The sequence below is a fragment of the Passer domesticus genome, chromosome 3 (assembly GCF_036417665.1).
Source record: "Passer domesticus isolate bPasDom1 chromosome 3, bPasDom1.hap1, whole genome shotgun sequence".
NCBI classification, from domain to species: domain Eukaryota; kingdom Metazoa; phylum Chordata; class Aves; order Passeriformes; family Passeridae; genus Passer; species Passer domesticus.
In genome coordinates this window covers 109,200,503-109,219,673 of record NC_087476.1, presented here as the reverse complement: position 1 = coordinate 109,219,673, position 19,171 = coordinate 109,200,503, and the positions used below count along the sequence as shown (strand labels likewise).

Below are 19,171 nucleotides of genomic sequence, written 5' to 3'. Positions count from 1 at the left end.
TGGGGGTGTGTTGTTTTTCCCTGGTGGCACAGATACAGTTCCCATCAAGTGGGCTGGTGCTGCTGCAAGCCAGAGATGAGAACCCAGCACCAAGTGAGCAAGGAGCTTTGACGTCCAACAGGATGACCTCAGTGCCAAGCAAGATTTTGCAGAAGCTGCAAGCAGAGTCATTCTGCAATTTAAGTCATCTAAACAAGCCACAAGAGTGAATTTACAGTTTAAAATAGATTATTTCACTTTCAGTTAAAAAAAAACCAAACCCAACAAATCTTGTGTCCTCATTTCCTTTGTGGGATCTGCCTGTAGCTCCGTTTTTTGGGAGAGCTTTAGTTCTGGTAGGGTTTAAGTGTGAATCATGAGTGAGGAATTGCTTTTATTGTAATGTGCAGAAATGATCAACAGCTCAATGGAAAAGTATGTATGAAAGGAAATATGGCCAGCACTTCAGTGCCTAAAATGATTATTAAACCAGTTGGGGTTTCATTTGAAAAGTTAGTTATTAAGTAGGTAATCTGCCTCTGATGAAATAGCAGTGGGAACACTGCCTTTACTCAGAATATTTGTGTCTGGGGTTTTAGGTGCATCTTTTAATCATGATTTGAATGTATTGTGTCTTGACTTTTTCTTGGCTACACCCATTTACCTCCCTATGATTTGTTTTTCTGTTTGCTTTAGAAATGCAAGGATTCTTACAGTGGTGTCTTAAAAATCTGAGCAGCAATTTTTTTCCAGGCAGAGTTGCATATGCAGGCTTAGTAGTTTTAAGCAGAGATGTGAACTCCGTTGAAAATCCTTTGTGGGTGGGTTTGCAGCTGGGCTTCATGATGGAATTCAGGTCATCAGCCAGAGAACAAAGCTGGAATGGTGTCAGGAGTCTGCACAAGAGGGTTACAGGTCTGGAAGTGGGACCAGAAGTGTGGTCATTGTACAATGGGAAGTGTATCATGGGGGGAGGATGGGAAGTCTGGAAGTTCAGTCAGTATCAAAAATCACCCAGACACAACTGTAAAACCAATAATGTAGGTATAATAGGGGTAAACTATTAACCAATAAATAACTCCTAAGAAATTTGAAGATAAAATAATTTGTACTGGAAGGGTTGTTTATTGAGGTTTCCATCTACATTCATTGCAAATACCAAATAAACAATTGCTTGGGAAACCGCACTGACTTTCAATATATTTGTCCTTTGGAGTATAAGTTGAGGAAGTGCTGATTTACCTGTCATTCTCCAACGTGATTTTGAGGAGTAATACAGGACTTGATTCTCTTGTTCTTTGTGTTATTCAAGTAGAAAAATATCCTTTGTGTAAGAAAATGTGAAATTACCTGCTTTCTTTGCTACTTAGAAGTAACTTTTCAATATATCTGCATAGAAATTCAAGCTAGAATTTGCATTAATGTTTATTTTGGGTACTGGAATGTTTCCAAGGTGTCTTCATAGAGTCTGAATCCTGTTCTCTGCCCCATGGAAGAGTTTCTGCTCACATGTGCTGCTGGCTCTGGGGAAATGTCCACGGGCAAGGAGAGCAAGAGGACAATGACATTACTGTGTGGACTGGAGGACAACCTGTCCCCATAAATACACATTATTTTTCCTGTTAAATGACTGATGCTGAGAGTGGCTCTTTGATGAGCTATTTTTGAGAGCATGTTACCCACTAAGGATGTCATTACGTGTTGCAAGAGTTTTAATATAAACTGTTTACATATTGATCTTGTTGTATATTAAGCTGTTTTTTCCTTATCTTCAACAGGCAGCCAGATAAACTAGTGGTGGTTTGGACAAGAAGAAGCAGAAGAAAATCCTCTAAGGTTAGTTGATTGCTTAATAAGTCCCAACTTGAGTGACAAACAGGGTCAGTGGTTTGAGGGACTGTTTTTCTGAATGTGGGGAGCAGCCAAATAAATAAATGAGAAGTATTTTAGTTGTTGACTTCTCTTTTTAATTCAGTTTATCCATAAAGTTCAGAATAAACTGCTGTTGATGTCAGTGCTAATTTGTGGGAACTCTTAACTCTGATTTCAGCTTTGGTTATTTGTTTAGCACAACTGTATCACCATCAGTTCAATTCAGTTATTAATTGCTATACCTAATTGGAAAGGAGAATTGGTTTCTTTACTAGAAGTGTATTAAAAAAAAAACCCCAACTAATTAAAAAAAAAGTAATAAAGAATCTGACATCCCTGCAACAGGCAGATAAAGCCTGTATAAGAGGCTATTTCACAACCTGAAATGCTACGAATAAAAAAGAGTAAAAGCAGGGTCTTTCAGCCCAGCAGTGTGTCTTTGAAGTGAATATTTACATCTTACTTATACAAACACTGTGGCCAAACCTGTAAATTTATGTTTGATGACTAATAACTTGGTAGCCTGAGGAATGGGAAGCTCTGATTGAAGTCTCTCCAGTGTCTGGACACTGATAAAGTTTGTCTTTCATGGAGACAGGAGTGCATGCTGTTTTCCTCCCTTCCCAGGAGCATCTCCTCTTCTCTTTGAGATGACTTGGTCTTACTTGCTCATTCCCTTGTTGCCTTTCCCCATGCTGTGGCCTCTAAGCCTGGTTGGATTTATGGCAAATGATCTTGTCAGAGAGGAAATTTTGGAAGTTACAATAATTCTTTGATACTTAGTTAAAAAATTATGGTATAAGCTTATTTTTCTTTTTTGTCTGTGTAAGGCGAAATGATGTTTCAAAGAACTCTCATAGTGGAGAGAGGGCATTAATGATAGAAAATATATCTTGAAATAATTGTGTTGAAGAACTTAAATATTTAGAAAATATGATAGACAGTTTTCTACCCTGCTCAGGAGAGGCTTTGGGTTTATTTTTTACTGATACTCCTCTTTTTCTGACCTCTTTTTCTGACTGTCACGCATATTTGTTGTATTTTGTCTTTTAACTTGAGGTATAAGCTATTCTAGGCTGTTTTAGATAAAGACTGGTTCCTGACTGCACAACTAAATGTTGTGCATCCAAAATTCTACTTCAGGTTATGAAAACCCAAAGGTGTTACCTGATGAGTAAACAAGGGTGTGAGCTCAGTCTGGTACCTGTTCCTGTTCCATACTCTTCAGCAAAGCCAGTCAGACTATTCCTGTTTCACTGAAACATCAACTAACTCAAGTTCCTTTAAATTTATAGCACAGTGTGTGTCTAGGCAGTGAGTGCTGATGTCAATAACTGATGTCTGATGTGGCTCACCCTATGACAACTTCTCTGTATTAATTTAATTTATGTTGCACAGAGAGATAAAAGTTATATCAAACAGTAAATGCAGGGCTTGCACAAGCTTTGTAACCCTGAAAAGATTGGTGAAAAACAAGGTATTTGTCCATAAATGACTGATTTGTTGGGGTTCAGAATATGTTCAGAAATAGAAGCCATAACAAGTCCAGCATGGCTTTGTGACCTGATGGGTTTCTGCCTGTCATTTTATAGGATCCAAATGACAGCGTTTCCCTGAGGCAACAGGATTTTCTGGCATTAGCTTAGCCTTTTGGGCTTGAAGTTTTTTTCAGCTGGGCCATAAAGTTCCATGATATGTTGTCATTTTTGGTCACCAGGCAGTAGAAACAACTCTTGGATAAACTAGCAGATTTAAACCTGAGACTCAGAAAAATCTTTGTCTGACTAAGTCATGTTTAGTAAGATCCCACAAAGGTACTTTGGAAGAGGCTGAGTGGCCCTGCAACCTGGGCAGAGCATAGAGTTAATTTTAAAGATTTGGTAGCTGGTGTGACTTGAGCTGTTTGGGTCAAAAACTGTAGATCAATAAATGTTCTTGATCTCTTAGTCATCCTGCCAGTAAAATACTTTATTCAACATACTTGTTTCATCTAATTGCTTTATTGGAAGCAAGTCAAATGAATATTTCCTCTTATTTTATTTTTGGTGGACACTGGGTTCAATGAGTACAAAGCATTAATAATTGTCTGTTTTTCAGCTTCTTGAGAGGGAGGAAGGGAGGGATGAGGTTTTACCTTACTGTAAAGATGTTGTGAAGACTTTTTTGGAGGTTATGTTTTCTGAACTTTTCAGATCATTAATGAGCAGTATCACCAGCAGATAGTTCACCAACTCACAAACATGGCCCTTTGGATGCTCTCCAGTAGCTCTGTGTCTCTTGTACTGGCAAAGTACAAGAGATGTATTAAGCAAAAATGTCGTGCAGCTGGAAGATGGAGCTCTGGATGAGCACTGGGATGCCTGCTCTAACTGATACAGTTTTAAAATGTCATTGAGCTGAAAGCTGAGTTCTTGATGTCCTTTGAAGCCCTTGTTTTTGTGGGTTTCCATGATTTTGATATGCTTCTTGCCCCACGTGCTCTTTTTCCAAATAAACGACAGTGGTCCCTTTATTAAAATAAAGAATAAGAGGCATTATGTGCAGGAGTCTGAATATTTTTGTTCTTACTGTGGGAAACATAGAATAAGAGCTGTAGATATGCTTAATTACAGTAAATTTCAAAGTGTTGCAAATGAAAAGCAAACACTCATTTTGAAAGAGCTTATAAATAGCAGTCTAATGGGTGGATGGATACAAGACCATAAATATATCCAGCAGTTACTGACCTTAATGCAGATTTAAGTTACTTACAGTTCTATTTTGGGACTTGCTCTCCATGGGCAAGTCTAATTTCAATGTATTTCATGAGATGTGTCAGGACGAGGTGGCTCTGTGTGGTTGGGCATCTCCACTGTGTGTGCCAGGAGTTTACATAAAATGGTGATTTGCAGTTTTGCTGTGCTTGGCAGAATTGCTGTGCAGTCCTAGAACCAAAATGAACTTTCAGCTTGGGGAGGGTGGGAGTTTGCCTGTCTGCTGGTGCAAATGTTGTCTGTTTGCAAAATCAAGTACACTCTTCAAGCTTTATTTAGGTTTACAGAAGGTGCAGCTTGTAGCTGTGGACTTGTTTAACTCTTCTTCAGTACCCTGGCACACTGGAAAGTTGCCTGCCCAGGTTTTCAGGCCCTGGGCTTTTGGATCTGTCTCTCTCTTTTTCTTTTTTTTTTTCTTCTTTTTTTTTTTTTTTTTGTTTTCTTCTTTCTTTTGTTTTTGAGTGGTGGAAGAGTGTCTTTGTTCTAGTGTAGAGCAAGGGAAAAACATGTTGAAAATACGTTTACCTTCATTTCACTGAGATGCTCTCAAATTTCCAGGCTTTGAACTAATAAATTTTGATTTGAAAATAGATGTTGCCATGATGTCAAGGAGGTACTTTCTACTATTCCTGTGAACATAGAGAGGCTTATGGTTGAATTATACACCTCTGAAGAATCAAATTTACACTTGCTTCTGAGAGCCTGACAGAATTATTCTTCAAAGATTCTTTTTGTATCAAAGCTGAAAGAAGGTGCCTTGCCTGATTTCAGCACTTCTATTGCAGGTTTATCAAAAATTCTGCAAGCACAAAGGAGAAGGAACAATGCTGAGAAGAGGGAAAGAACTTGGGCAGTGAGAAGTGAGAGCCAAGAGAGGCAAAGGGGCAGGGAGTAAAAGGAATCTCTTGTACACAGCAGCAGCCTGGCCAGCACTTTTCCAAGGTTCTGCCATCAATAAAGCAGCAGCTGGGTCACCTGTTCTGCTGGTTTTGGCAATCTGTTGCCTTTTCTGGCTGCTTTATTGCCCAGTGCCAGCCCTGCCTGTCCCTGCTGGGTTGGAGTTCCAAAGACATGTTGTGACCCTGACATGCTGATGACTGTCTGGGACCAGCACAGTTCAATAATGCCACTCCTGTACCTTCTCAGTTTTTTAGTAAAGTTACAAGATCATGCTGTGATTGTAATCCCTGACTGTAAACCGGAGGTCATTAATACTCTTCTTTTTTCCAGGAGTCCCACAAAGCTGACTTGTGGGTGCATTCTGAGGTGCAGTGATGGCTGTCCCAGAAAACAATGAGCAAAATAACTGTGTTCAGGTTTTTTTGTTTGTCTGGGCTTTGTTTTTTTTTATTTGGTTGGTTGTTTTTCTTTTCTAATAAGAAACCCTATAGATGATGTGAGAAATTGATTGAAGAGACAGGGAAGAGGCTCTTTATCTGAGCATGGTGAATAAGGCAAGACTTGGTGAACCAAATAGGATGAATCATGTATTTATGTATTTAATACATGAGGTACTCATCATGTATGTCATGAACGTGTGTGTGTGAAATCAAGCTTGAAGAAGTAGCCCAGTCCTGGAGAAGCTGTGGTGGAGATGAGTGTTTGCTCATTCCCCAAGCTTGGCAGTGTTCCTGAAGCTTTGCAGCAGTACCACACATGTGCACAGTGACAGTTGTAACACGTGTGCCTGCCGGTGAATTGAAGGCATTCATGGGAAGACCTGTGGGAATCCTCTGGTTTCCTTGTCTGCTCTGAGGGGGCACTGACAGCAATGTGCTGATCAAAGGCTGCCTGGAGTTTCCAGGGCTTTGAACTTCCTTCTTTGGCACGTGCTGGGTTTTTTGGACTGCATCCCAAGGCATGAGTGTGACTGAAGCGTTGTTCTGGTGCCCAGCCTTTTTAACTGGTGGGGCAAGCACAGGGATTTCAAGATGCTCATGGGGGGGATGCAAGCTGTAGTCTGGAGTATGGCCTTTAATTTGTCTCCTTTTGTGACACTGAACTGAGTTACAGAAGAACAAGAAGCAGCCATTCACAAACTGCTGGTTTCCTCTGGTGTGAGGGAATTGGCAGCTTTTCCCAGTCCATTCTTTCTCCAGTAGGTCCAGCAGCAGCCACATACAACTCTGGCTGTCTTGGATGGTGAATGACTTTGGTGGGATGCATCACATGGAGCAAATCCTTGGTGTTTCAATGTTCCAAAGCCACACTCCTGGCATGGAGGCACCAGATGAAGGATCTGGCTGCTTAATGTCAGCTCTTCCTTTTGAGTTTTGGGTTTCTTTTTTTTTTTTTTTCTGTCTAAGTGTTCTGCCTGGATAATGCTGAAGAAGAGGGATTATCCCTACAAGCTGAGCTGGCCTAAGCACTACTGGAGCCAGTTGAGCTCCTGCTTGCTTCTTGTGCCCTGAGCAGCCTGTCACACCAACAAGTAGCAGAGCTGGCCTGATCACAGGCAGCTGGCAAAAAATTTATAAGGAAAAGAAAATCAGCAGTTTGCTGGCTCACAATAAAGCCACTCTTGTGGCTGCAGGTGAGGAATAATCGTAGGTCTGTTTCAGATGAGTTTTGCTTTTAAAACCCAATATTGACAGCTTGGCAATAAGAACATATTTTTTATTCATAAGTATACACTGTTCCATAATTTGCAGCAGGCTTAAAATATTATGGTTAGGTCTAGCATCTTACAGAAAAGCAACATGAAATTATCCTGCACAACAGGATGAGGCAAGGTCGAAGTGAAGAAAGCAGAAAAGAGATTGAAGCATCTGAAAGGGCAGGTTCCTGAAATAATGTGGTATCAAGTCTGTCATTCCAGCTCAAACGCAGCAAAACAGCAGTGATTTTCACATCACAAGTGGTGCGTTGCAAAGCTGGCTGCCTGGATTGGAACTGTTGTTTTAAAGAGAAAAATGGATAGCCTAAAGTGCCCATGCAACTTCTGTGGGTTCATCTCCAGTGCCTTTCTTTAAGAGATTTCCTCCTCTCCCAGTCATCAGTTTTGTGCCAGAGCAATGCCGTAGGTTGGACAATGTCATTCACAGCCCTACGCTATTTATAGGATATTTCAGCAGCCCATCCTGTAGCTCCTGTTTCCAGATTTAAAAGAGCTTTCATGCTATGTTGTCTTCTGTCATTTTCTACTGGCAGGAAAAAAGGAAGAGTTGCCTTTTGCTTTGAAATGCAGCAAAGCACTTCTGCTTCTCTTTGCAGAGCGTGGCTCCCATCCCTCAGGTCTGGAGACAAGTCAGGCAAGGGCAGGGCTGTGGGTGAGGCACCTGCTGCTGGAAGCCACTTCTGCTTAGCTGCCCTTGCCTTGACTTCCAACACAATGGGAGATGGCTGGTGAAGACCAGTAGCAAATGAGGAAAAAGTGGGTCTATCCTGATGGAAAATAGGTTAAGGAGAGGATTAGGGTGGAAATGTATTGTGCAGCTGCAGGACCTTGCCTTGGCTGAGCCCTGACAGCAAGTCCTTGTCACCTGCAGTGGTGGCCTGATCCAGCTCCAAGTCAAGGCTTATAATTTGGGAGTTGAAAAGGTTTTTGATACAGGCCAGATGTAACTTGAAGAAACTGCAGCGTAGAGGTACCTGGCACGAGAAATGTTGCATTAGAATAACACTCTGCATCTTAATTTTAAATTACTGTCGTTTGCTACTCTGTGTTTCTCTGGATTTGCTTTCCCCTTTCCATTTCTCCTTCCCAACAACCCAGACAGTCCTTTTGATGTTATCTTTTTCTGTCATGCTGTTTATGTGATACAGTGTTTATTTTTCAAAGCCAGAGGAGGACTTGATAACATTCATGATCACAGAACAGCTTTGCTTTAAAAGCTCATTAGTTAGAACTTGTCTCCTGGTTGTTGCTTTCAGTGACAGAAAAACATATATATCCCTGTGTGTTTATTGTGTCTCACTGACTTTCCTGGTGGGAGGAAATGCTGATAAAGGGCTTGAAGTGAAGTGTTGACTGCACTACTGAATGCTCATTTTCTAGGGTTTTTTAATAAATGGAACAAGTGATCCTCAACTGAACAGGCTGACAGTGCCTGGAACCTTGGACAGCAAAAGTTTGACATAATTTTCAGTGCTGGCCAAACCCAGCAGGAAAGCACTGGTTTCAGACACACCATGAGCTCCAATTATTTTTGTGAAACTGGTGGCTGGAAAGAGGATGGAGTGCCCCTGTGGAGGAGAAGTTATTGATTTTACAGGATGCTACCAGGGGACGTGGCAGATGAGCTTGTGCCTGGCTCTGGATCACTGCCTCGTGTCTGCTGAGGATCTCTGTGGGCAAGCTGGGAGTGATGCAGGGGGTGTGGGTTCTGTGGGACAGACACACAAACTGCAGCTCCAGTGTCTGTGGTAGTAATGACATCTACTGTGGTGTGTTTTGCTGCTCACAAAATACCTTTTTCTTGTAAAATATGGAAGTTTTGTTTGTGTTATTTGTTGTTGTTTGCTCTGTTATTCAGGAAATACATCCAGGCCCTCTTTAGAATGAGATTAGACTGAAATTCGTGGAGTAAAACCAGTAGAAATTGGCTTCTTTCAAGTTGCTCTTACTTGAAAATTCCCTTTTTTAGAAGCTCCAAGTTGCTCCTCTGCAAGCAGAAAGCATAGATACTCACTGAAAAATCAGAACTAATTAAGGCATCTTTGGGAACTGGGGTTTCAAGCAGAACATCAAAGAGAAAAAACATTGTGATAAAACCAAAGGAGAGCTGGCAACATTTGGCACTCCCTACTACAGTGGCAGAGAGCTACTGCCTCTGTAGGGATGGGACTGCTTCTCCAGCTTTGTCTTTCCCACTTTGGTACAGCAAGGTCATCCTTAAAGTTGCCCAGGTTACCTTAGAGTTTCAGAGAACCTGAGTCACAGGTCCTGCTAACCTTATTAAAGCAAAAATATGTTCTTATAGACAGCCTGAATCTGAAGTTCTCAGTGTTGGAAGGAGTATAAAATTGCAATGAGTGATGCTCTAGAATTTAAAAAAAAGAAAAAAAGCAAAGTTAATTGGTTTGAGGTAACAGCAAATAGATTGTATAGTCTTTCCTGATAAAACTTCCAGATGTTTCTAATGACACCCTGGCTCCATAGCTGTCAATTCTGCAGCAGCATCCTTCCCTCATTTGTCTTACAGCATCACAAAATACATTAGGTTGAGCTTGGAAAAAGGCATACTTATTCCAAACCAGACCAGAAATGCTCACACATGGTGTTTTTTAGGACAAGCTGTTAAAATGTAAGTACAGGCCATACACTAATTCAGAATGATGCTCAGAGGTAGACAGGTTCTCAGTCTACTTAACTGTTGGTTTTTTGTCATGTTTTCTAGGTGTAGGTACTCCAGCACGTTAATTCTTAAAATTTTAAATGTTTTAGTAGCATTATAAATCATTGTTTTCACTTTTCTTTCCTCAAGTAAAACATCTTGCTCCATTTATGTGTAAATATGATTAGACCTGCATTATGTGTTGTGCACAAAATAAAGCTCAGCATGCTACAGAAGTTCTGATCCTACAGCGTTAATTTTTGCAAGACTCTGAGTGTCCTGACCTGTTCTATGTATTAAAAAAGCTGAGTTTAGGACCTTGTGAGGAACAGCTTTAGTTCAATGGAAGAGACTGCTAGTGGTCTGAGTTTCCTTACTGTCACTCTTAATTGTGTCCTTTGAAGTGTTCAGTAGAGTCATGGGTTATGGGATGTGACATTTTTGGAGTCAGTGATATGTGGCTTTTACCTGCATGCCCTGGGTCCTGTGGGAGTCAGGTCAGCACTTTTATAATGGCTTTAAACAGCTGGCTGTTTTTCTTCCTTTAGGCACACAGCTGGCAGCCTGGAATCAAGAACCCATACCGTGGGTTGGTGGTGTGGCCTGTACCTGAAAATGTTGAAATTACTGTGACTCTCTTCAAGGTATGTTTTCTTTAAAGCATAATCTTTACTATTTCCTAAACAACACATAAATAATTCTGTCTGCAAATGCCAGATTATAGTCACAAGGTCTAATCTTGCTGGTTTTATGTCATTAACTGCACAGCCTTATGTCCTCAGTTCAAATCTGGGTGAGAGGGATGCTCTGTTCCCTGCCAAAGCTGACTTCTGTAGTTTAGTTAACACACTGAAATACCCATTGAGCTGATTATGGTGAGGCATTGGCACAGAGTCCAGCACATGTGTAATTGTGCACGTAGTACATGTGTAAGGACTTGGCATGGGTTACAGCCTGGTAGGTTTTCTTTAAATACTGGAAGGGAGAAGTTGTCATAACACAGTCATTTCTAGACTTCCTTGTTCAGTTTCAGAGTTTCAGTGCATGCTATTGGCTGCAACAGAATCCAGCTCCTTATTTCCCATTATTTAGAATGCTACACAAACATCACAGCACTGATGTGATTGCAGTATTTGAGTAGTACAGAGAATTATAAGATTTTACAGGGAAATTTTTAATTTTTGAATTGCATTTATTCTATTAAAATAAAGAAGCTTATTTGTGTGTCTGTGAAGCAGGAGGAGGAAGTGATGGTTATGCTAGAACTTATTTCCCAAATATCATTGGGCAAGGCCCTTTCTGCATAAATACAAACAATGCAGCTTTGCATGTGTGACAGTGTAGGAGGCTGAAGATTTCTGGGATTTTCATTCCATAGTTCTTCCTTGTTCTTTACTCTGGTGCCTTCATCTACATTCTGACTGTTCTAACTGCTCCCTTTGCAGCTTAGGGCAACAGTAACATACTTCTTTCTAATTAGTAATATTTGTATTTGTTTGTCTTGGGGTCTTTCCTGAGCTTGGAGTTGGCTTCTGATTAGCCTTAGAATGGGAATTTATTACTTGGTTCATTAAACCTAAAAGAAGAGGGTTGTCTCCCCCCCTTCCCTTTTTTTAATTTCTGCCTTTGGGATTACTCATGAGCACAAACTTCTCAAGTTTACAGTAAACATGAACTATCATAAACTTGTCTCTCTGCTTAGCAAACATGTAGTCTTCAACTGAGGTTTAAAAGTCACTACCAAAAATTGTTTGCTTCAAGGACCTCTGCTTAGACTAAGAAACTTGTCAGCATTATGTGGCACTGCCACATGTCTGTACAATCTGAACGTGGTTATGCAGCACTGTAAACATTGCTTGATATTTTCAACAGTTTTCAACATATAAAGTGAAGCAGAAATTACACAGATCTTGATTGTGATTATGATGTTAGGTTAAGGATGAGAAATAAAGTTTCTCTTGAGTGCAGTTCTGTGATACTGTGGCTTTAGAGTGAAGGTGTCTTCCAGCCTTCTCTTGCCATCCCATCTTTTTATTTACACTTGTACTGCTTCAGGATTCTGTTATGTAGAACAGTACAGCAGCCTTGTTAGTTGTGTAACTGAGATTGAGGGTAGGATTATCTAGTGAGGGATGGAAGGGTCTCTGGAGCCAGTGTCAGGTATTACAAAAGCTTAATTTTACCCAGCACTAATTCTGCAGGCAGATCTGTTCACTGGACTTTTTCCTCCCCCCAAAAATGAGCCTGTCTGTCACAAGAATTGGTCCGGGAGGAGAGGTAGGAGAGTCAATAACCCCAGCCCTGTGCCTTCTGTAAGTGGTACCCACTGATCTCTGGGGGAATGAGCATTGGATTTATAATCAAAATATTGAGAACCATCACACTGTCAGGCAGCTCTTACTGTAAAATCTGCTCTAATTGATCCTCCAGCTCTTCTAACAAGAGTGCCTGCAAGTGGCCAAGCACCCTTTGTTCTCTGTGAGGGAATGCACGTGTGGCACAGAGCAGTTTGTGGAGCAAGCTGTGTGATGCCCCAGGGGTGCTGCAGCTGTGTGAGAGCAGCTGAGAGGGGCAGGGGATTGCAGGCAGAAGACGGTGTTGGCCCAGTTCAGGCTGTGCCCAGTCCCCTGCTGGCTTTGTTGGCTCTGTGGTGCTTCAGCTGCAGCACAGGACATGTCCCAGCACCCACAGAGCTGGCATTTCTGTAGCTGTAGGTTCTGTGGGCACAGGCAGTCCAGAAGAAGTGGCTGTTTGTCACACAGCTGCTGCATTGTCTGGGCAGCCCTGCAGCAGTGGGAAGGGAAGGATGTGATGGCACTCTGCAGCCGCCTTCCTGGGAGCTGCCTTGGAACTCGGGAGTTTGTATTGTTCCTTCCTCTAGAAGAAAGGGGACAAAAAGACTGGAAACAGTAAAGCTCAGAGAAAGAGGCTGCTCATCTTGCAGTTCTGTATCAATCCTTTTTGGAGCCAATCCCCTGCAAAGGAGGGTGATTACTGAAGCTTTGGCACTTTGCAGTGCGTGCACTCAGCCTGGCTTTGTTTAACAAACAGGAGCTGCTCGCTTTCACCAGCCCCAGAAGCTCAGGGAGCTCCATGTCCACCCTGGCAGAGCCCAGAGCAGGGAGCTGGCTGCTCCCACAGAGCTGTGTAGCAATCACAGATAACACACGAGTGCAGTGGTGCTGCTGGGAATGGAAGGAGTGGGCTCCAGACAGACAGCTATGTGTTGTGGGAAATGATTCACACAGTAGTGGCAGCGCATTCGTAAGTGGCTGTTGAAATGTGTTGCTGGTAGGATTAGGAGATAAGTCAAGGTTTCAAGTGCTGATGAGAATGTTAAGAGTCTTCTCTCCAATAGTCAGTCGTGGATGCTTGAGAGCTGGCTAAAGTCCCTGTGATCAGTCAACAGATGAGATATTCTGCATTATCTCCACAGCCCTACTTTGGGTGTTACCTTGCTTACATCAACTGATTTGTAATTCTTGCACAAGCAAAGTACTGAAGAGATTACAACCTTCATTTAGAAAACTTTACTTCAAGTAAATGTAAGCCGTTTGTTTGTTTGTTTCAATTAATTCTGGGCTGCTTGTAAAATTTCATAATGCCCTGGAGTCGTGTGGGGATAAGCATCATATGGATATATTGATTCAGTTTTCCTTGACTAGCTGTAGCTCCTGCCCATCCAGCCACTGAAGTGCTAATTACATAAAAAGTTCCATCTGTTCTGAAAGTTTAACTTCTTCCTTTGCTGAGCTCCACACTGATGTTTAGTTATGCCTTGGGGTTTTTTTCAACCAAACTGGGGAGCAAGAAACATCATGAAACAATAAGCCTATTGTGCATTTAAAATCCATAATTTGTAGTGCTTTCATGGAAAGATTCACAAATGCCAGAAAAGCCAGGGCTGAATTCCCACTTTTTTTTTTTTTTGTTTTGTTACCATGGTTGTGCTCTAGAAGTTAATTTTTTAGAGTCCCTGCATTAGCAAAGTTTAATTACCACATATGAAAACGTGTATATTTTTCAGTAGGTTTATATACAAACACAAATCTTTATCAGCTGACACAGATTTTAAACTAGAAATTTTCACTGCCAAGCAAGCGCAGTGCTTTTAGTAAAGCCAAATGAACATCAATTGTACTATGAGGATTTAAATTGCAACATCATTATTTTCTAGCTTAAAAGCAAAGTGACTTCCTGTTCAAAAATGTTTGTTCTTCAGGAGTAAGCATGGACTTTGCTTCATTGGATTACACAAAACACTTGTTTTGTCAGTAATGTACATGGTTTATCACACCAATGTACCATTGCAACAGCAGGGACCATTACCAGCTCTTAATAAAAAGGTTTGAAAAAGACATTTTTAAAGGCATAGTTTTCTAAGCACACAAAAAATATTTATAAGTAAAATAAGAATGAAATAGATGATCAAGGCATATTTGTGTAGTTGAAAATATTCCTGTTCCCCCACATTACTCAGAAAAAATCCCTATCATTCTTCTTGAAAGCCTAAGTCAATCATGCTCTGCTTTTATAAAATAATAACTGGCCATGCTGTAGCAGGATCACTGCACAAATGCCAGTGCGTTATCTCAGGGGAGGAAGAAAAGGAACCCAAATCAGCCCAAAACCTATTCATAAAACCATTTCTCTTAAGTAGAGACCAAGTTCAAGTTCAGAGCATACTTATTTCAATTTAGGAGGGAGCAGGGTCTTGACCAGATTCTATGGAGAATACTCCATGGGAGTGAAAACCAATTCCGTCGGCAAGGTGTTGTGTGTCACATATAAAAATTATAAGCTTGGGGAAGTAAGCACATTTGCACATCAAAAAAAATTAAATGGTTAAAAACTTAAAGGATTAGTGGGGGACTACTTTTTAAAAAAGATTAAAAAAAAATATATATATATATTCAGTGCTTCTTGCCTTTCTAGCCCAGAGGCTTTACTGGAATGTGTGAGCTTGGTGTGGTGATGCACAGGGATGTTTCTGCCAGTCCCCTCAGAGCTCCCTGCTTTCTGGCAGCTCCAATTAAAGCTGATCACAGTTGTGTGTGATTTTCTAGACTAATCAGACCTCTGTAATCGGCATTGAAGGCAACAAGAATTGGGTCAAATTTTGAGTCTTTTGCAGTTTCAAGCAGGCAAGTACAAAAGCCGAGGACAGATGCTGGAGAACCCAGAGCATCTGCTGCAGGTCACTGGTGAAGGGAGATCACACACCCTGTCAGTGTTTGATGTGATTCACTGTGACAGTCCTTAAGCAGTTATTCCCCAAGAAGAAAGACTGAAGATTAAGGCTGGTATGAAGTGATCTGATTGAAAGACAAGCTTCAAAAGCCAGGAACACTTAGGGAGGAGACATGGGGAAGGAAGGGAGGAAGGGACTAACAGTCTGGAGATCTTCCCTACCCACTCTGGCTGCTGTTTAGGAAATGCAGCAGTCCCCTGATATATCCTTTGTTCCTATTACCAGAAATACAAAAGTAAATCTGAATATAACCAGAATTATTTTGGGAAAAGTTTACCTTTCTTCAGTCATATGAAACCACCTTGTACTCTGCAGTAAGGATCTAGAGTGACAAGATCTAGACAAGAATGGGTTCATGATGGGCTGATCAACAGAGAACAGAAAAATGTGTCTGACATGTCCTTTGCTCTTCCTAACCCCAGAAGAGTTGACTTTTTTGGGTAATTGTCATGTGGATGGGCAGAATGGTGTCACAGAAAGAAGCTAAGGAGTGGGATTGCAAAGAAAAGCTGATGTCTCATCTCTTGCACAGCTCGCTGCTATTTGCTTCTTACCTGAGTATTACTTTTGGCACACTAAGGTCATCTTGTGAGACAAAAAAGAGATGAAAAAAGGTAGAGAAAAAAGGCTCTAAAACTCATACAGTATTGGAGCATTCCAAAGGCTGCTAAAACCATTACTCCTGTAGTTCTTCTTCTTTGGAATAGCATTTTTTTCTTAAAACATAGTCACCTATGCTATAGTCCTCAAATAATAATTTGCCAGATACATCACATGGGTTTTATGTGGGGAATGAATGGAAAATATGGATTAGCCAGTGAGGGAAGTATTTGGTGTTGTGGGTTTTTTTTTACTGGTATTTACTCTCTTCAAATCCAAAATAATATGAAAGATTGGCTGGATTTATAGAAACAACACCTGTTATGGAGACAACCTGAGGAAATATTAGCCCCAAATGTAACATGTTGTTTGCAATAGAAACTGTGTTATAACTGTAATCATACAGGAAACTGTGTTATAACTATAATCATACAAGTATCTGTTTACATGACCACGTAATAAAGTTGTAACTTAATTAGAAATAGGACTCTCCATGTTGCTTCTTGGGCTTCTGATAAAAGCATTTTAGTGGAAGAGTGAGGCCACTTAATGTGTCTGTTGCAAGGAGATGCTGAGGCTTATGTATATAAAATTATTCAGGGTTTTCTCTTTCTGACGACATTTTAAAACTGACAAAAAATATGGCTTAAAAAAAAAATCTGGATTTGCCTTTAAATCTGGAATATCCTACACATATGCAGTGTTCATATATCAGCATATTTCATACTCTGAACATTTGGTTAGGCTGTTCATTAGAGAAGTCCTTGAAGCTTTTAAGGGCTGTTTTGGGGCAATACACTGCATTTATCTTCCTGAAGTGTTCACAACTTGCTTTCAAGTGTGCGCTAAAATGTTGAACATTAAGGAGTCTTTGCATTATACAGTGTTATTTTGCTCTGTCAGATGATCAGAAATACTCAGCAGAACACCTGGTTCTGTAGCCCTCAAAGGTGTGAGTTTTATTGCCACTGACAGAGAGCTTGGTTTGGCTTTACAGGTTATTGCCTTGCAGAAACAAAACAAGGAATGTTTTGTTTGTTACATGGGATAAAATATTGGACCATGACTTTGGAAGCAGTTTTAGGTCAGCCTGCAAGCTTTCCCTAATAGCTTTTGGGGGAGTTAGGGGAAAAAATTGAGCAGGATGAAATATTTAAGAGTTGAGTCACTTATTATGGAGTAGCTTATTAAAACATAAAGTGGTTAATGATCCCATTAAATCTCATTATGTCATTTCATGCTGTATTAAAGGAAGCAATTAGACAGAAAGGTAATTGCCCCAGGTTAACTCTTAAAATTTTTAAGTATTTAATAGCTGGATTACAGAAAGTTAGTTACATCTTTAGAACTTATATAGTATATACGAAACCCGCAGCTATCGTGTTTTATTTATATAATGCAGAATTCCACAAACCTGATTAATGTGATGGAGATATAATTACATAATCTGATATTTATAAGACATTAATTGGAACATGGAGATACCTCAGTATAATTTTGTATGTATCTACTTGCCCTTCTGTCCTTATGGTAACTGGTACAGCATGTTTTGACACTCATTTGCAGTATTTAAATTCGTCTCTTTTTTAAAAAACCTATTAAAATATTTATTCATATATAAAAATGAATCACCAGTTTTGACATAAGTTTTTAGTAACATCTTATATTCTTTCACTGAAAGTGTTTTACAGGGGGGCTGCATGGGAAACCCACTTGGCTGGGTTTTGGAGGAAGGATGCGCAGGAGGAGATGGGATAATATCCTCCTAGAGGTGTTATTGTAGTTCATCCATGAGGAGGTTTATTTAAGAGCACACTTCCCAAGTTTTTTGTGTCCTGAAAAATTTTTTTAAAAATGCAAATGACAACTTTTCTCTGGTTGTTGGCGCTATAAGCTTGTTACTTACAAAATGTTTTGTGTATTCAAAGAGAACTAATTAAAAAGTGGCACAGCAGCTCTCCCCACTGTCTGACTTCAAAGCAAAACTGAAGTGAAACAAGGGTTAAAGCAAAGACGAAGATAAGGTGAATCAAGAAGATTAAATGTGAGGCTTGTAGCATTCTGGAAAGGAAGATGGTGGTAATGGATATAAAGTGGGAGCAAAGTATCTTGATGCAATTTGTTAATTTAGAGCAGCAAGATGGAATTGCCATGCTTGCTGTAGTGTCAGGACCAGCTGCCAAACAGTAGCAAGAAAACTGAGATGCTGAGGGGTCTCATATATGATGTTGGGAAATGCTGATGATATGGAAGTGGCATTTATCTCCCAACACCTATAGCATGCAAATATCAGGGACAGAGGAGTAATTGAGTGTTTTCCTGTAACTACAAATAATAGGATAGAATTGAGGTATAGCAAAAGCAGGTTTCATATAAAAACAAAGATACAAGATACATTCTTTAGATAGAAAGATACATTCAAGATACATTCTTTTAGTGTGAGAATCTATTTTGCAAGAGGAGTAGTTTTGCTGCAGTTGTTCAGAACTTTGGATGATTAATTATTTTTAAAAATAAGTATTTTGTTTAAAGTAGGATCCTTGATAGAGGCTTGAGAGGAACACTTATTGTCTTCTCCAGTGTTATTTTCCTTTCAGACAACAACAATACAGACCACTCCAGCAGACTGAAAGCTCATTAAATTAAAAAAAAAGCACCAAATATATGAACTTCATTGTTATTTTTCTTCCTGTTAGTGAAAATGTTTTCTGATCCTCACAGGTGATACCATAGAAATGTTGTGAACTCAGGATAAGTATTAAAAAAACCTGCAGTGGAAGGAGGTGCTGTGCTGAAGCTGTGACTTTGGATCTCTGCTTGTGCCCATAGATTCTGGGCCTAGGGAGGTTGGAGTGTGCATCTTCTCACTTCTGGTGGAAGCAAGTGGCTCCCTCCACTGTTTCTGCAAGATTTGGATTTGTTTTGTTTATTTGGGAGGTGGAACTTGAGAATTAAATAGAGGGTTTTTTTTTTCTTTTTTTTTCCCCCACTGAAAGGAAACAGAGTTACAGGCCTTCATCAGCATCAGCCTCAAGTTTGTATTTTTAGGAGTCTCTGTTAAATCCTCACTGGCAGTTGTACCCCAACTTGTTCATCATATAGTGGACATCCCATAAAATATTCCTAGCTAAAATATTTCTCTCTGGCATGTTCTGTGGGTAAAAATAATTCAGAGTATATGAAAGCCGTGGCTGTTTTGCAGTCTCTTGCATCCTGGATTATTTTTAGACTCAAATTCTCTGGTTTGTTTTTCTAGGATCCCCACGCTGAAGAGTTTGAAGACAAGGAATGGATGTTTGTCATAGAGAACGTAAGCTGGAATGTTGTTTTGGTTTTTTTATACATATAAGACTTAATAATTTAAAAAGATTAAAAGGTGTCCAGATGCTAAAAAAGTCTTGAATAAAATTTGAGCAGCTGAACCACCTGAACCCTAGCTC

General features: G+C 40.2%; 1 protein-coding gene across 15 annotated transcripts in view; it reads left to right on the top strand.

Annotated features, from left to right (window-relative positions):
• The window catches only part of EHBP1 (EH domain binding protein 1), a 205,597-nt gene that overhangs the window by 26,486 nt on the left and 159,940 nt on the right, over nt 1–19,171 (top strand). For all 15 annotated transcript variants that reach the window (XM_064415007.1, XM_064415013.1, XM_064415010.1 and 12 more), the window contains exons 3-5: nt 1,758–1,815; nt 10,429–10,524; nt 18,988–19,041. In XM_064415007.1, the coding sequence (XP_064271077.1) occupies nt 1,758–1,815; nt 10,429–10,524; nt 18,988–19,041 (208 nt within the window). The remainder of the gene's footprint in view (nt 1–1,757; nt 1,816–10,428; nt 10,525–18,987; nt 19,042–19,171) is intronic.